The 16655-nt window shown below is 38.0% G+C and overlaps 1 protein-coding gene across 1 annotated transcript; it reads left to right on the top strand.

The window, feature by feature from the left end:
• Nucleotides 1–4730: 4730 nt before the first annotated feature.
• Nucleotides 4731–16122, top strand: pdhb (pyruvate dehydrogenase E1 subunit beta). The gene is made up of 11 exons (XM_042407528.1): nt 4731–4838; nt 4934–4993; nt 8213–8320; nt 8838–8900; nt 9045–9080; nt 9823–10013; nt 10463–10557; nt 11079–11189; nt 12457–12548; nt 12638–12779; nt 14665–16122. The coding sequence occupies exons 1-11, from the start codon at nt 4800–4802 to the stop codon at nt 14808–14810; spliced, it is 1083 nt and encodes a 360-aa protein (XP_042263462.1). The 5' UTR covers nt 4731–4799; the 3' UTR covers nt 14811–16122.
• Nucleotides 16123–16655: the final 533 nt, after the last annotated feature.

Raw genomic sequence — 16655 nt, 5'->3', positions numbered from 1 at the left:
AATACTTGACTTAAATGTTGAAGGAAGGGAGGGAATAACTTGGAGGATATCCAAAATTTTGGTGCAAGTGACGTGTTTGACTGATACCATCAGATCATAAACCAGATCGTTAAATTGTCTTATTTGGAGACCAAAAGCGTCATAATGAAATTTTAAAAAAAGCATATTGAATGAATGAATGAATGAATGAAACTTTGGAAAAGCCGTTTCAAAACTCATTCTAATATAATGTAGATACAGTGTTCATTTGTTAACTCTTTCAATTAATTAATTCTAATTAATTGCTTAATAGCATAATCCAGAATCTTTTGGTCGGTGAAAAGCAAACAAATCTGTTTGTATATAATAAAATTGAACCAAATTTAATCCACCCAATGAATCCTGTACAAAAAATTATTTTCTCTTCAATGATTTTAATATTATTGTTGTTGTTGTTGTTGTTTTAAATTAATCCATAAACAAGAGAACAAACATTGCATAAAAGAAAGATTACTGCTGGTCACAAAAGTCCTAAAGTCTTACAGAGTAAAAAGTAATAACTAACATAAAATTAAGTTACAGGTTATCAGTCCATGGCAATCTACTCCAACCAATGATTCCCATGCAAGTCCACAAAATCCACTTTAAGACTCTGGGGTGTCTTCCAGAAAGTGGGTTTAGTGAAAACTCTGAGTTTGTTAACCCTGAGATGAGAGAAACTCTGGGTCAGTTACCACGGTAACTTAAACTCTGTGAAGTTAATCTGCTCACTGGCAGGTTTTTATTCAACAAACCCTGAGTTTCTGTCTGTCTCCTCCCTCCTTACAGAGTTTCATTTCCTCATTCATTCAGGCCGTATCAAAGTATGAATCGAAGCACATTCATTAGCAGAGGTTACTGTCTGTCAGACTCAAAATCCTGGTTGGGTATTAGTTTGTTATTCAAGGACTATCTAAAGTTACTGCTTTTATGCACATCAGTCATTTCTTTGAACTCACATTCAAATATTACAAGGTGTGAATTCAGCCTCCACTCAGAATAAAACCTCTGCATGTCCTTCTGTTATAACACTGTGACTCTGTGCACACTAGGGATGTGCAGAGAGTCCAGTATTTGTATTTGTATTTCTTGAGGCAGCAAAATTATTTGTATTTGTATTTGAATTCGAATAAAAATGGAAAGAGGCTTAAAAATCCTGTTTTTGATTTTATTATGCTTTTAATTTTAGAAAATTAAAGTGTTACAATAGGTATTCACGAATCAGCTATATTACGCAGGTGGAGTCTCCCAGATCATAGACGACTGCGCTGACTACTGAGCTAAAACCTTACTCATCGCCTCATTGCAGACTGACCTCTTCGTATTTATACACCCATAACACAGAGACAGCACACCAAATAACAGGGAAGAACTTCAAAGGCGATTATTGCTTTGCACTTTTCATTTATTGCCTATTTTTTTACAACCTAACTTTGTGGAAAGTAGAAGGAGAACAACAGGTTATGGAGAGTCCCTTGGGAGCACTTTATCTCTGGGGAACACCCCCAACTCTGGGTGTGATGTCCAATTAAGGAAATGTGCGTCATGTAGCAGGTGGATGTGACTCCCCTCGTTGAAACCTGCTGATAGACGTAACAGCGGAGCAGAGGAGAGAGACTGAGATAGCGATGTAACTGACCTACACGCTGGTATTTGACTTCTTTTTTTTTCTTCCTGAAAACAAATCATTTTGAAAATATTTGTATAAAATAAATATTCGTAAAAAACGTTCTATTTGTGCTTTACTGAATAACATATTTGTATTTGGACACACCCCTAGTACACACAAGACAACTGTCAGTTTGTTAAAGCAGCTCCTGCACTCAAATGTTTATTACACATAATGTATAATCTCAGTTTAAATTTTAGAAAATCAGTATGAAGCTTTAGACACGTGAGGTCAATGAATAATTATCTCTATCACTCATTATGTGACTGGTCGCACTGATGGAACATCATTCCTGTAATATTGGAGATTATATGTTAATATTTCTGAGTGAGCAGGATCGAACAGCATCACCGAATGCTGTTGAGCGAAGATACCAATTTTAAAATCTACTGTATTCTAACCTTGACACATTTTCAAGTGCAAATCACCAAACACATTATTACTGGATCAGATTGTGAGCTTACAGTCATGTCTCTTTATCTTTGATCTACATTTTTTAAATCTTGAACTATATTTTTCATCTTCAGTTGTTGCCTCCTGTGTTTTGTCACCTGTCAGATTAAAGCTGAACTAATATATTTAAAATGTAATGTAGCTACAGCCTGATACACAAGGTGCATACTGATCATTTTATAGACTATCACACTGAAAAATAATACAAAAATCAGGTCATTAATAACTTGCAATACAAAAATGTAATACATGTTTTATTTTGCCCATTAAAAAAAATACTTTACCAAAATATCACCAAAACAAGATCAAAGCTTTAAAATGCATTTACTGTATGTTGAAAAAAAACAAAAAACACAGAAGTGGTGATGTTGAAAAATGAATGGATGCTTCTGGATATACACTTAAAACTTTACACCCTTATGGCCTGAATGACAACTATAATCTAGTGGTCTTTATGTCATTTTGGCCTTTTGTATTCAGTTATTCATTGTTTTATGAACAGCTCCTCGTCTGATGTCCAGTGTATACTGAGAGCCTAAAGAATATCTTTTACAAGGTTGTACATATTGTACAAACGGACAGAAGTTCTTCCCTTCTTTATATTCTGATATAGACACTTGCAGATACTGCTATAACTATTTGACTGTAGTGTATGTATGATTAAAATGTGTATTAACATTTGATATGTGTAGAAATTAAATTAATTTGTAAGTCTAGTGGACATTCCTTCATTGATTATTATTTATCTGATTGCCTTATGAGGTGCAATGTCAATTACCTTAAAGGGGATCACTTGTGTTTTTTAAGAAATATCTATACTGTATGGTTGTGTGAACACTATATGAGAGCTCACTTTTATTTTAAAGTTAAAGTTTGACTTATTTCATAATTCTGCCTAACCATGAGTTATTAAATGTTTCTATGTTAGATAAAAAATATATTAAGGAGGAAAACAGATTGTTTGAGCTGTGTGATTATGGACAGGTGGAAAGTGAGTCCCATTTTCTTTTGTGCTGGAAATATATGATGATTTAAGAATGTAAATTTTCTATGAAATGGCTCAACAAATCCTGAAATACTGTAAATGTGATGTGATGTGTCTAGGTATGTGAACTCTCAAAGTTGTTTGAGTTGGTTTTCTTTTTTGTAGTACTATTTGAAAATATATATGCAGCACTCTCGATCTGGCTTGTAAGAATTTGTGGTGTCTTGTAAGCCCATGTGAGCAGGGCATAGTTGTATGCATGACAGTAATAAAGCTCAATTCATTCATTCAGTGATTTTTATTAATCCTCAGTGGTGGCTGATGAATGTACAATAGTTGTAAAAAGCCATTTGACAGGTGTGCTGTAACCATGTATCACCAGTAGGGTGTGCTGAAGCACCACTACTGTTAAAGCATTAACTTCAGTGAATTTGAATTCTATGTGGGTTTATTATCAACAATATTAAAATGTTAACACCATCAAACCCACACAAAGCAATAGTTAAACAAAAAGCTAACATATGACACATATTCCAGTATGAAATGGAAGCCAGTAGTAATGATGATGCTACACAGGCTGCACAAAGTTAGCTTTACAGCTAGTGAAGAAGCTCACCCTCACACAAGTAATGTTAGCCTGAATAGAATGAAGTAATGTTAGCATATAATTCCTGCTGTTTGACTGCTGTACAGGACAAACGTTTGTAATGTTTACTCTCTGACAAGCTGAACATCCGCCTGCATGCCATCTCAATAATGACGTTGCTTGGAAACCTGTGTACTCTACGCAACCAATAGAAATGTGTGTCCAGGGGGCGTAGAAAATCTGAAACAACCAATTAGAGAGCAATCTCAGGTAACCTGCTTGCCAAAAGTGGAAGGACCTACATCATGGATGTATTAAGAGAAGTGAATACCATGCCGCAGCTGAGCTTTGCTGCCAGTTTCTCCCAGTTTCTCCCAGTAGCCACTCACGGTATTGGAGTAATGGAAAAATCCTGTGTGGCCCAAAAAGTATTTTCCCCATTTTACCCAAGAGGCGTCTATAAAACTGTTGACAGGACACCTCCAACTGCAAATAAGGTAAATTATTAAAATCTGTGACATCATCCCAATGTAAAGTCTATGGGCTGATTGGCATATTCAATGGGCCGCATACTCATACTCATCTCTGAGTCCAGTATCCAGTTCTTATAACACATCCATGACCTACATACACACTCATTTTGCCGGCAACCCTCTCACAGGAAGTGTGTATTGTCACTCCAAATTAACCAATTTGAAAACACATTTTTAATAAATGCTGGCATGACTACGAGATCCAGAGTAAGAATAAACATTTTTAAATTCATAGTCATTATGTAATATATGATTAATTAATGTTTAACATGTTTTAATAGTCTTTCTTCTCTAGATAATTGGAATTGGTTTATCACTCTGAATATTGAATCAATTTTTCATTTTGGCAGTATTGGTCTTCCATACAGGGCAGTGTCCTTGGATTTTTTTCTTCCACTCTTCAGTTTCTCCCGCCTCCGTCTCCGCTGATCCGCTGTGATTGGCTCTTTTTTATGACACGTTCCGCCCGACATACAAACTGCAGCGCTGATTGGCTGAAACCTTCTGACATATGTGACGGTTCTTCCTTATTCTCCGGCAGAGGACAGAGTGAAGATGGCTGCGTCCCTGAGGTGCGTTCTCCGCTCAGGAAAGGTATGAAATCGTTCAAAAATGTTTTCTTTGTATCACCACTTTGGTTTTGTTGATGGATAATGTCAGTAATGTGGTCTCTCTCTGCCTTTCTCCAGAATGCCGTATCGGCTCTGCGGCGGCGGGAGTTTCACAGGAGCGCCCCGGCCGCTGTGCAGGTCAGTGTTAGCAGCTAGCAGCTTAACCTAGCTACAGCTAACACACCAGTTTATGGTTTTATGTTGTTTTAACGACTGATTGTAATAACAAAATACAGCAGTCATGTTCAGTGGTTACCCTGTCGGACTACGTATTACCTGCTTATTTAAAATTTAAGGGTTTGTTGCTGTATAGATGTCCGGTCACTGAGCTGCTGTTCTGTCACATCATGTCAACATGATGATAGTTTTTACTGGTGTTTGATGAACTGGTGACTGTCCTCCTGCACTGAACTTGAGTACAGTTCTGAGGTACTTCACTTGACTATTTCCTTTATATGCTACTTAATATTTCCACTGTACTACATTTCAGAGGGAAATATTGTACTTTCTACACCACTACATTTATTAGACAGCTTTAGTTACGTTTAAGAAAAGATTTGACACAATGGATAATATAACAAGCTTTTAAAATACAACAGATTGTTAAAGATGAAACCAGTGGTTTCCAATCTTTTTGGCTTTTGACATCTTATAAAAAGCAGTGTGTAGTCGGGGTCATATTTCAGATGTCTATGAGTTGTTAACAGCTCCACAAAATAGTGATTTTTCCATCTAAACTTCTCACGTGGTTTCATTTCAATAAATGTTTAAATGATCCAATATGTCACTGAAAATCAAATATTAGAGAAAAAGTCCAAAAACTGGAAACACATTTGTGTATCAGAACTTTGTTTTCTTTTTTTTCTCTCCCATTAATTATGTCACGACCTCTCAGATTTATCTGGCGAGCCTTTGAAGGGGCCCGACCCCTAGGTTGGGAAACACTGGACTAACTTAGCTAACTGTATATAAAGTAGTTCAAACTAGCTCCACCTCCAGCAGCTACAACAGTAACATACTGCTCTAACACTGATGCATCAGTATTAATAATCTAATGATGTCATATATAATAATATATCAGTCAGAGGGACCAAACCACTACTTTTACTGCAATACTTTAACTACATCAAGCTGATAATACTTATGTACTTTTTTTAAGTAGGATTTGTCATGCAGGAGTTTTATGAGTACTTCGACCACTGATAACAGCACTTATTAAAATCAGGAAGAAAAAACATTTAGCTGTCCTCTTGAATGCATTATATTTGTTTATATTTCTTTTTTCATTGAAATATTAAAGCTATCCAAAACATGGTTCAGTGATGTTGTTCCCAATATTCAGTGAACAGAGTGTACACAGTTTGGGTTATTGTGTCTATTAGTCTCTAAAACTATGAAAATAGAGGAAAAATACCCAACCCAAGTACGTCCAAGGTCATGCAGTTAAATGTCTTGTTGTATCCGTTCAACAGTCTAAATTCCAAGAATACTCAGTTTACAATTATATAAAACATATTAAGCATAGATGCTACCCCTGTAATGAGGTCATCTCCAAGTATTGTCTTAATGTTAGAAAAGAATGTAACTTTAGTAATATAGAAAGAGTCTATAGACAACATGTTTGTTGACTGGAAACACTTGGAAAACTACTTGACAGAGAAACTCGATGTCAGTATATACAGAACATTGAGGACGTTGATGTTTTGTTTTACTGCTCTCTTAAGATTTCCAAAATTTAGTCCATTGTAAATCTTTACATAACTGTTCTTTATTCATAAGATGAGATGACTCAATAAAAATCAGAATCAGATTTATTTGTCAAGTAGCAAGTAAAAGTAATTCAATGTGGTCCAGATGTCAACAGAAAGTGGAATAAACATAAACATAAACTGTAAACAATACACATAATCACAAACATAACAGTGAAAGAAAGAGAGGGACAGTAATTTACAAAAAACCTACTGTAAGACTGTTCCTAACAGATCTCACACCTCTTAAAATCTCAGAAAACAGAACAGCTATAAAATGCCTGAAATATTAATCTGAATATGTTGATTGTAACTCAGTGATATTTCTTTATTTACCAGATTCAGTTTTGGTTGCTTCAAAACACCTCTGGCCTTTGTTTTGTTTTGCTTTCCTTTATTTCTACTGATCATCATATCTGCTTGTATTTTCTATTTATATTTGAAAGTACAGTATTTTCTTTTTTTTTAATCATTTTTTATTCAGGATATGAGAATTAATCATGTCAGGATTTATATTATATCTGTTTCCTGATAATTTGTCTTTTTTCTGTGTGTGTCATGGTTGTGTTGTGTTCTTGGATAAAAACAAAACAAACAAACAAACAAAAAAAAACCCTAAACAGTTGTATAAAACAGAGGCTCTTGGCAAATCCTCACACTGGATTTAGTTGGAGCCCAAAAAAAACAAACATTTTGGACTTTGGCCACTATTATTATTATTGTTGTTGTTGTTGTTGTTGTTATTATCACAACATTACTATCAGAATATTAATCCTGTCACCACCAGAGCCTGAAGTCTTTCCTGTGCTTAAATATTTATTCATTTATGTATTTATATACATATGAAAAATGCAAATATTAACACAGCACAAAAAAACATAAACTAAACTAGTAGTAAAATGTACAAGTGATGACATAGTAACAAATACCAAAAGTCTCCATCAGAGGGAGCCTCTGATGGATAATGTAGACCATCATAGGAGACGAAAACTACTTATATAGCTCTAAACCTGCAGTGCGACTTTTACATGTAAACAAACGTCTGTCACATTCAAGCTCTTGCCAAACGAGTTCACACAATGCTGATTAAGCCTGTCACCACCAGATTAATCTCTCTGTATTTCACAGTATACAGAGTTTTTAATTGTGTCAGACAGGACGTTCCCGCGCTGGCTGTTTGAATGCATCCGAGCCGGCTAACTTCAGGTTAGCTCTCTGCTAACTTGAATGGGTATAAAATAATTTAATCATGTGGCTCTTATAGACTTTCCAAATGTTATCGAACCGAATGGATCAAATTCTTTAAGTGAAACAAGTCATTTTGCTGGGGCTGTGTGACAACAGTGTTTTTGTAATTACGCTCACTACCAGAAGGGGGAGACAAAGTCAGGCACTCCCGCTTTAATTGCGTTTCTGATTAGAGAGTTTTTCCCGCAGATGATTTAATCCATTTTAAAATAAGTTGAACCAAACTGTATAAAATCAGAGTGGGCAGATCCAGTGTAATTAAAGGACGGTTTGATCTGTGAAAGACGTGAGGATGAACTCTGTCCTCTGGGTGACAGTAATGAGTCTGTACTGACTGTGATGCTGTTGTTGTTGTTTTCAGGTGACGGTCCGTGATGCCTTGACCCAGGCGATGGACGAGGAGCTGGAGAGGGATGAGCGGGTGTTCCTGCTGGGTGAGGAAGTGGCCCAGTACGACGGAGCCTACAAGGTCAGTAGTCGTTCAGTGGAAAACAAAAGATGAGGTTCATAAAGACAGTTTGGTGTATTTCAGCACTTCAGCTTATGTTGACATGTTAACTAGCCAGTGATTAGCCTCGATACGAGACACTTTGAGAGTCTTTTGGTGACGTTTGTAGTTGCTGTGGTCATATCAGTCGAGCTCCCTCCGGTTCGTTTCCATCACAGTTACACACTGAGACTCTAAATCAAACTCCGTGAAAACTGCAGCGGAGCAGATTCAGGAGGTAACAGGCTGAAATAAAGATGAGCAGTAGGTAACGTTAATTCGCTTTTTGACATTTCAGCAGTTCAGCCTGTTCACTCAGCACAGCTTCGTTTATTTGAGTCTCTTTTAAGAAAAACTACAGTTGGGTCTTATTGTCTTTCTATCAGTAATGATAACACTGTAGCTAAGACAAAAAGGCAAATACTGTAATATTATATAGTTGGTTGCTTGGACTAATTATAGTGTGTGTGTGTGTGTGTGTGTGTGTGTGTGTCTGTAGGTCAGCAGGGGTCTGTGGAAGAAGTACGGAGACAAACGCATCATCGACACTCCAATCTCAGAGGTGAGACAATTTAACATTTGTCCTTCATGAATGAGCTCTGTTGTTGATTTTAGCTTTGTCAGTTGTGAGATCAAAGCACTCGTTCAGAGGAAACAGGAAATGTTTTCTCAGATGGTTAACGTGGTCTCTCTCTCTCTGGTGCAGATGGGCTTCACCGGCATCGCAGTGGGAGCCGCCATGGTGAGTTCCTTTTCGTCCGCATGGCTACACATGATTCCCCAACAGTACAATAAGATTATAACACTGGGTGTATTTGTAATTAACCATTTGTAACTTTATTCTACGTCTTTGCTCGTGATGAACACAAGTTGACCTGAAAAGCTTTAGCAGCGTGTTTGCCTGTTAAACTGTCCTGGTGAACGTGAGCATCATTAGTACAGAACAGCAGGCTGAGCTGAGAGCCCAGTGAATTAAGTAAACACTGTATAAACAAAAGCGTAGATCAATGTGACAACAGTGTTCAACCAGTCAAGTACCAGGCTCATGATGATGCATCTCTCGATCAGAGCTAATAGAGTCCGCTTGGATCTATTCAGGTATTAAACATATTGACACACAGACCTTAGACTGGTCTCAGGGTCTCATATTGCTAGACTGAGAGAATACAACAGGACTCTACCAGACCTGATTAGACTGATTATAATTTGGTCACAGTTAGTAGGAACTGAGCGGACCTGTGAAGACCACTTCTAAATGGGTTTTTATTACAGTGCAGTAAATAAATACACATGCTGACATAAAACAAATTATGAAACAAACCCAGTCAAAGTTCTCATTAAACCCATCTGACTCTGCATGACTACCAACCCGATGACTCTTCAGAAACTCTTTGGATTAAAATTGACGTCTCTTTGTGGAAATGTGTCCATGTAATTTTCCTCCCAGCAGCGGCCACTAATATTAATCTGTCACTCCCATCCAGGCCGGCCTGAGACCCATCTGTGAGTTCATGACCTTCAACTTCTCCATGCAAGCCATCGACCAGGTCATCAACTCAGCGGCAAAGACCTACTACATGTCAGCTGGTCTGCAGTCAGTGCCCATCGTCTTCAGAGGACCCAACGGAGCGTCAGCGGGCGTCGCCGCCCAGCACTCGCAGTGCTTCGCTGCATGGTGTGTTCACTTACACCTGATAGTGTTACTGCTGATACTTATAGCAGCTTTAGTACAACTCATTAGTCCATTTCTATCAGTAAATATAATATAATAAATATCTAGAGCTGCAAAGATTTGTCAATCGATTGACAGAAAATTAATCGTCAACTATTTTCATAATTGATTAATTGTTGTAAGTAATTTTTTTAAGAAAAAAAAAGTCCATTCTCTCGTTTCAGCTTCTAAAATGTTAATATTTTCTGTTCTTAAAAAATGACTTAAACAATTAATTGATTATCAAAATAGGTGATTTTCTTTCAATCGACTAATTGTTGCAGCCCTTAAAATAACATTGATAGGAAGTCGGGCAATCAAATGAGCCGACCTATAAAATAAGACCCAAGTCGTAACTTTGTAGTTGAGGCGACAGTAGCAGTAACGGTCGTGTGGTTGTTGTTTGTCTGCAGGTACGCTCACTGTCCAGGTCTGAAGGTTGTGAGTCCCTGGAACTCAGAAGACGCCAAAGGTCTCCTGAAATCAGCCATCAGAGACGACAACCCTGGTGAGACACAACACTGCCGCAGGTCAAAAGTCATCAACAGGCCGAAGTTAAAAAAAAAATACATCATCATTCAGTAATTTACCGTCCAGTTCTGTGAAGGAAAACTTCACCCTGAAATAAAACTTGGCTGTCATTGTCTCTGTTCTCTTCACTGATGTCATTGGTTTCTGGTTTCTGACACTCAGTGAATTAACTCTCAGTTTCATTTTGGCTGTTAACAAACCTGCTGAAACAAGAACCTTTTCTCTAAAAAGAAACTTGGAACGTCTGACGATGCTCTGAATTACTGTTTTGATGCAGTGATATTGGTGCGAGTCCCCCAACAGACAGAAATAATACCAAAGAGTGTCGGTTTACTTTCAACTTATTGAAGTCATAAACATAATGTTGTATCTATTTTTGATTAATGTTTAGTTCTGGCATCTTTTATAAAGAGAGAGAGGGACATTAACGAGTGTAGAAGTGGATCACTGTCTGAATCTGTGTCATTGTTCTCACTGAACCGTGTGTGTGTGCTGCAGTGGTGTTCCTGGAGAATGAGCTGATGTACGGCGTTCCCTTCGAGATGTCGGAGGAGTCACAGTCCAAAGACTTCACCATTCCCATCGGCAAGGCCAAGGTCGAGAGACAAGGTGAGACCGAAACCTCAAAACTACAATCGACAATGTGTGTGTGTCCATAAAACTTCAGAAGACACACAAAATACTGTTCCTTTAGTGACAACAGTGCATCTGTCCGCCCAGTGCTGTAGACCATCTGGATCCACGGGTCTTTGCGGTTCTCAATATGCAAATTATGCGAGCTGGACCACTTCCAAATGTGGTCTGGCCAATCCGATCGCATTCTGATCACAGTGTGTTCTGAGTGCATTAACATCTGTTTTTCTTTATCCAGATAACATATTCAGATACAGATCTCACTTTAATGCCAGGTGTAAATGGGACACTAGTGCAGGTTTTGGTTTTAGTCTCTGTACAGACACGATGGTACCAAACCAGGTGACCTCACTATGATGACAAGACTTCAGGAAGCTTCACACAGTCACCGTACTCGACTGTTGTAGTTACGCCATGTAGATCAATATCATGAATATAGCATATAAGTATATTAACCATATTTGTTGAACTGTTCCTTTAACTTGTGGAAGTCAGACGAGTAAATCCAAGCAGGTAGATCCAGGTCTGAAAAGTGAAGCCAATGCTGAAGTGACTTAAACCTGCATTCTCTCTAATGGCCATCGGGGGGCGACTTCACTAGCAAAAAGAAGTCTGTTTTGTATAGAAGTCTATGAGAAAGTGACCCTACTTCTCACTTGGATTTGTTACCTCAGGAAACACTTTCCTAACAAGTTTATGGTCTCAATTGCTAGTTTCAAGTCTTCTTCAACACAGCATGATGTTCATTTTGTAAATAGTAAAATAGACGATAAAGCAGGGTATGCTTCTGGTCGTGGCTACCTTGTGATTGACAAGTTACTACTACGCTGGTGCGTGAGGTGCTGTTGTTGAATCCTGGGGAGCTCCTCTCAACCCCCACACTTTCGTCCAAATATGGTCACTTCTGGCTCCAAAAAAACCAAGATGGCGGTGTGAAAATGCTTAAAGAAGGCTTCAAAACAGGCGTCCACAAACCAATGAGTGACAGTGGCTGGGTCCATTATTTTTATACAGTCTATGGGTACAACAACCGTTATTAAGTGTTTAATATTAAAAAAATGTGATTTTGATAGTTTGCATTAAATCATTTTTGAAAATTATTTTTTTTGATGTCTGTAAACATGATGATGATATTTGGGGGAAACAGGAGGTTGAGGTAAAGATGACCTGAATGTTGATCTGTCACTCTGAACTGTCTGTCATTATTAAGCCTTAACCTCTTCTTCTTCTTTCTGTGTTTCAGGGACTAACGTCACCGTGGTTGCTCACTCACGGTACGTAGGTCATTGCCTGGACGCTGCCGCTGTCCTCGCCAAGGAGGGAATCGAATGTGAGGTAGGGGGAGGATCACGCCTGTTGATACCTGACACAGATGATCCGTGCTCAGCGGCCTGTTAACTACTTCCTGTGTGTCTGTGTGTCAGGTGATCAACCTGCGGACCATCCGTCCTTTGGATGTGGAGAGCATTGAGGCCAGCGTGATGAAGACCAACCACCTGGTGACGGTGGAGGGGGGCTGGCCTCAGTTTGGAGTCGGAGCTGAGATCTGCGCCAGGGTCATGGAAGGTAATCATTTCCTAATTTTTAATTATAATTTTTTTGTCACTACAACGCAAAATGTAACAGAATAAAACACATTTCATCATCAAAACGGAGCAGGAAGTAGAAAAATCTTTATAATCCCTGATTATTCTCAGTAACTGTTAGCTTCAAACTAACAATTTATCAAATCAAGTTTTACCATTTAAACTGAAAAAATGTCTTAGTGTGTAAATGTTTTAATGATGTCGGTTGTTAGGAAGCATGTGTGGTCGTATCCAGTCAGAAAACAATCAAGATAAATATAAAGTCACCACTTAATCACGAACTGTAAGAACTTCCAAAAATAAAAAAAATTAAACAAGTGGTGTAATTGATGTACATGTCGGTTCTTTGTGAATATAGGCATCGCTTTAGTAAATGTATGTATTTATATACAGAGAAATTTCAGACGAATTTAAGAAGTATTAATTCAGATCACAGCGAGAGCAGAATAACTCGTTACATTACACTTCCTAACAGACATTATTGATTTCTTTTGATCTGACATTATTCTTGTAACTGTAACATTAGTTTGTAACTTGAAGTCTACCGCTGTGTTACTTCACGCGTCACTAACTGGTCTTATGATGCGTCTTTGGTAACTAGTTTTGTCAGGAGTAAATATTTAATATATGCGATACAAGAAGCACCCGTTTACTAAATCAAAGCTCCGTTCAATTATACTTCAGTTATACGTTTTGACCAACTACAGGTCTTCCTCAGGCAAAAAGTTGTTGGAAACATTTCAAGTAAAATTGAAGAGAGCTTTGATATGGTGGAGGCGACTCGTATCACTTTTGTATCCGGCTTCATCCCGCTGAGACCCACTACTCCGACATATTCCATAAATATTTAATATCCAGTCTTTACATAAGTATTAGTATGTTTGGTGTTAATATTAAAACAGCATCACACTATTGTAACATTGTCAAACTCATGGTGGACAGAAAAAAAAGGTTTCAAATCGATGTCTACTTTTAGTCGATGAATTCTTCTTCCTTGTCAAAACCTGGCGCCTACGTTACCCACAATGCAACTTGACATGATTTATTCATCTACACAGTTTTGGGTATGTTATGCTAGTAGCATAGACATGCTAGATAATAATACCGTCCACTTTACTCAGTGACATTAATATCTCCAAGCGTCTCAAACCAACAAGTAAATAAAAGCAAATTGAACTGGGTACAACCAACATGACGACTGAGAACTATCTCAACCTTTTCTCATAATTACGAGACCTCTAACTAAAACAAATGCAGGAATAGGAATGTGCCAGCATCAAGTTTTCACCATTATTGTGAACAAAAATATCACGGTAAACTTTTCTGAAATGATAGCATATAGTAAAATTACTTCACATGATGATCACCTTTTAGATTTAATCAAACCAAACAAACTGAACAGTGAGCTGCAAATGAACTCGCGTCAAAAACACTAAACGCCAAAAATATGAGCAGGTTGCTTGTTGAGAGTGACATCTGTTTGCATTTAAAGTCATTTTCAGTCAACTTCCTCTTAGATTCTATGCATTTACTGATTTATATCGGGTGTTAATAGTTGTGAAAGAACCAAAAAGTCCTGCACACCGTTGACCACTTGTACTCACTCAACCATAAACTAGCCACACGTCAGCAGGTCAGCTAGCTAATGTTAGCATAAAAGGTCATAGTGAGAGTTGCTGCAGCTAGACAGACTGGAGTCTGGTTCTCTGGTGCTGCTGTCTCTCTGTTTGACTGGTTTTTAAAAAAAGGTAAAACTGCTAATAAAGAGAGGAGAGCTGCGTTGTGTTCAGTGTCCAGTAAAAACGGTATACCGGCACATCTCTACTAAGGAAGTGTGTCTTTAACTTCCTGTTTTGTGTTTGCAGGTCCCGCCTTTAACTACCTGGATGCTCCGGTCACCAGGGTGACAGGTGTCGACATCCCCATGCCGTACGCTAAGATCCTGGAGGACCACAGCATACCGCAGATTAAAGACATCATCTTCTCTATCAAAAAGACCCTCAACGTCTGAGACACACACACACACACATAAGACAAACCCACCTGAATCCTCTTTGTCTTGTTCACACAGATGGTAGAAACATCGTCTGGTGAAATATGTGAACCACGTGTAAATACAGCCAAACGTCTCTGTTTAAAAATACTCCAGATTGTAAAGTTTCCAGCCAGATGTTGGTAGATTAAGCGCACAACTGTTTATCCGCACCCAGAGCTGTGGACACGCAGGGTTCGGTCAAGTTGTCGCCTCTGTTAGTCGGTGAGAAACATGACCGAACTGTGTGTGTGGCTCTGGCTGCTCTCTCCACTTCCTCCCCTTGAAATAAAAGTTGCTCCTGTCCTTTGGGGGTTTTTGTACTTCTATGGAAGTTCACTGATGACAAAACTGCTGTGAGAGCCAAGAAAAAGTCACGTTTTTATCAGTCTGCAGGGTCAGAATAACAAGTACACGACTGGTTTGTTGTGTAAATAATCACGTAACTGTAAATTTGATTTCTTCTGACCTTCAGAGGAACGGTTATGTAGATTTTAAGCTTCCTGTGTAGGGATGCACCAATCCGACTTCTTCAGTCCGGATACCGAGTATTGATCTGGTACCAGTGTTTAATTAATGAGCTGTAAGCCTCACTGTGTGGAAGAGACTGGGATCATTCTGTCATGTGTGAGGCAACATCATGCTTAAACATTGCTTTCATAACTTTGTAAAACAAAATGTAACAAATAAATACATAGATATAAATTTACTGAATTGTTATTTATTAAAATAATGGTATCCAATACCTGATCAAGTTATTTGATTCAGTATCTGATTGATATCTTGGTGCATCTCTATTCCTTTGTGGAATTAAGATTTTATTTTCTTTATGTGACTTTGGTGCATCCTATTTTTTGTTTTGTCAAATGAGAAAAGGGATTAAAACATGTTAATATTCTCTAAACTTAAGCGTAGAGAAAAGCACTTAACATCTGGTGAAAACAGATTTCATACTGAGCAAAAAAAAAAAGTAGCAGAAAATCCCAGATTGTTCTTACGTGCTCTTAAATTTAGACCAACAGACTGATGAAAACTTTCTTCTCACTCAGTAGTTTTGTTGTTAAAACACTCCCACATAATTCTAACCACCAGAAAAAATATTATAGTCTTTAAACTTCATTTATATTCTCACACTGACTCGGGTTCGTCTCTTAAAAAGCAGCAGTGAAGAAGAATGAACCAGCTGGAGGTGGAGTGTGGTCAGGAATATTTATTGTAGCTGCAGCAGCTCTGTGGATGTTTTTGTTGCTGTAAATGACTCTGTTACAGAAATAAAAACCTTTCAGTCCTTCATGCCGCTTTGTTCTTTCACACCAGAATGTTTATTTACCTGTTTCCAGAGAGATTCAAGTAAAGCTGCCCTTTTAACCCCCCCTACCCAAAAAAATGTGATATAATAATTAAAAAAGTAGGGATGTAGTCTCCTGGTCGATATGCTCTCGTCCGACTAAATTCTCATTGGTCGAATAATCTCCGTGTTACTTTCATAAGGAGAAAAGTACTACATCAATAACTTTCCAGGATTAATCCATTATTTCCTGCGGCGGGAGGGACAGACTAACAAATCACCTGAAAACGGGGGTGTATTCAAAACACCCCCGTTGTTTTCACAACTTTGAACTCGCCCAACCTAATGGAAACTGCTGGGTCTAACTGTTCTCAACGGTTACAGAGTGTTTACTGAACGTACTGAATCTTTACTGAATCAGCGTTTCTCGTGTAATAATAACAAACCACCGCCAGGCCAAAAAATTTTTTAATGCCAAAAATAACGCTAAATATCGGTAGCGCAACTCCGTTGAGGAATAGGGCAGTGCTTAGTAT

This window comes from Thunnus maccoyii, chromosome 3, assembly GCF_910596095.1.
Source record: "Thunnus maccoyii chromosome 3, fThuMac1.1, whole genome shotgun sequence".
Classification (NCBI taxonomy): Eukaryota; Metazoa; Chordata; class Actinopteri; order Scombriformes; family Scombridae; genus Thunnus; species Thunnus maccoyii.
The sequence above is the reverse complement of the archived record's forward strand: the minus strand, read 5'-3'. Positions and strand labels throughout refer to the sequence as shown.

What these genes read in the sequence shown, in the direction of transcription:
- pdhb (XM_042407528.1), top strand. Translation starts at nt 4,800, where the DNA reads ATGGCTGCGTCCCTGAGGTGCGTTCTCCGCTCAGGAAAG. An exon ending in GCGCCCCGGCCGCTGTGCAG is followed by an intron (nt 4,994 to 8,212) that starts GTCAGTGTTAGC and finishes TGTTGTTTTCAG; the next exon opens with GTGACGGTCCGTGATGCCTT. An exon ending in TCGACACTCCAATCTCAGAG is followed by an intron (nt 8,901 to 9,044) that starts GTGAGACAATTT and finishes TCTCTGGTGCAG; the next exon opens with ATGGGCTTCACCGGCATCGC.